Consider the following 1322-nt stretch of genomic DNA (forward strand, 5'->3'; position numbering starts at 1 on the left):
TTGTGTATAAATGCAGCTTTTGATTTAGTGGATTTGGGCTGGGATCCAAGAATCTGCATTCCTAACAAGGTGATACAGAGGTCTGTGAATCATTCTTCGCGTAGGGAGGGTGTAACGGAGTGTCCTAGAGTGAATTTTAGCTATAAGATCCTTCTGTAAATCAAATAACAAGCCCTAGTTTATCCGTTTTGTGAGTTTCTATTTTGGTGCATAGCGTATGGGTTTTGTTAATGTGGAACAGACTCTAGTTGTATTTATCTTGGTTGAATTATTACATTCAAGGGGAATAAAGGTAATATAATAAATGGAAAGGCAGAGGATGGGAGTAGGAAGCAAAGAAAGAACTTTGAAATTTGGTTGATTTCTAGAAATTTTAGGGTGAAAATATAACATGCATGGGTTGCCCGATGAAATATCCAGCTCTCTGTAAAATATGTCTATGCCGTTAACAACTTGGTATTCTTTATGTAGCACAGAGGAGACTGCGAGGCCCTCTTCGTGGAACTTTTTTTTTTTCTGTTTCTTAAATAATTTGAAGCCCAATTCAGTGTTTGTTTGTTTGCTTTTTTATCATAGCTGAATTATTATTTTTTTCTTTAAATTGTTAGATAAAATTTTTTTTTTGCCAAAGGGATTCAGTTTGGCTGCTATTGTTCATATATAAAGATGACATGACATACCAACTTCCTTTTAGCTGGTATTCCTTTAGGGGTGATGAACTTTATATTGATCCTTCATATCGTCTTTTGTCTAGACTCCTCACGAGTAATAACTAACCAAGGAGATTAACAAGGACCATGGCCTCTGCCCCACAGGTGTGCTAACCAAATGGCTAATCACAAACAGCTTCCATTAAAGTGACGGGTCTTAAAAGATTGTAAAGCGACAGAATTGGTCTTGCAGCCAGCTTGCTGGTTAAGAGCACTGATCTAGGTTTCCTGGTGGAATCATGAAATGTGAAGCGCAGGTATGACTGGCATAATGTGTCATCTGGTTCATTTTCTTGCAGAGTTCCGGCCAGTGTGCTACGAGGAGCCACAACACTGGTGTTCCGTTGCCTACTATGAACTGAACAACCGAGTCGGGGAGACGTTCCAGGCCTCCTCCCGAAGTGTGCTGATAGATGGATTCACAGACCCTTCAAATAACCGCAACAGATTCTGTCTTGGACTTCTTTCCAACGTAAACAGAAACTCAACAATAGAAAACACCAGGAGACACATAGGAAAAGGTAAAAGCAAATGTGTAATTCCTTTATATATTCTTCTGAGCTAAAATATGGAAATAGAAGCACACCATGTCTGTGCAACCTGTAAGAGACA

General features: G+C 39.1%; 1 protein-coding gene across 1 annotated transcript in view; it reads left to right on the forward strand.

Moving 5' to 3' along the window:
• SMAD9 (SMAD family member 9) overlaps positions 1-1322 on the forward strand; it is an 87451-nt gene that overhangs the window by 39307 nt on the left and 46822 nt on the right. The window contains exon 4 of the mRNA XM_004389965.1: positions 1010-1231. Within this exon, the coding sequence (XP_004390022.1) occupies positions 1010-1231 (222 nt within the window). The remainder of the gene's footprint in view (positions 1-1009; positions 1232-1322) is intronic.

Source organism: Trichechus manatus, unplaced genomic scaffold, assembly GCF_000243295.1.
Source record: "Trichechus manatus latirostris isolate Lorelei unplaced genomic scaffold, TriManLat1.0 scaffold00270, whole genome shotgun sequence".
Classification (NCBI taxonomy): Eukaryota; Metazoa; Chordata; class Mammalia; order Sirenia; family Trichechidae; genus Trichechus; species Trichechus manatus.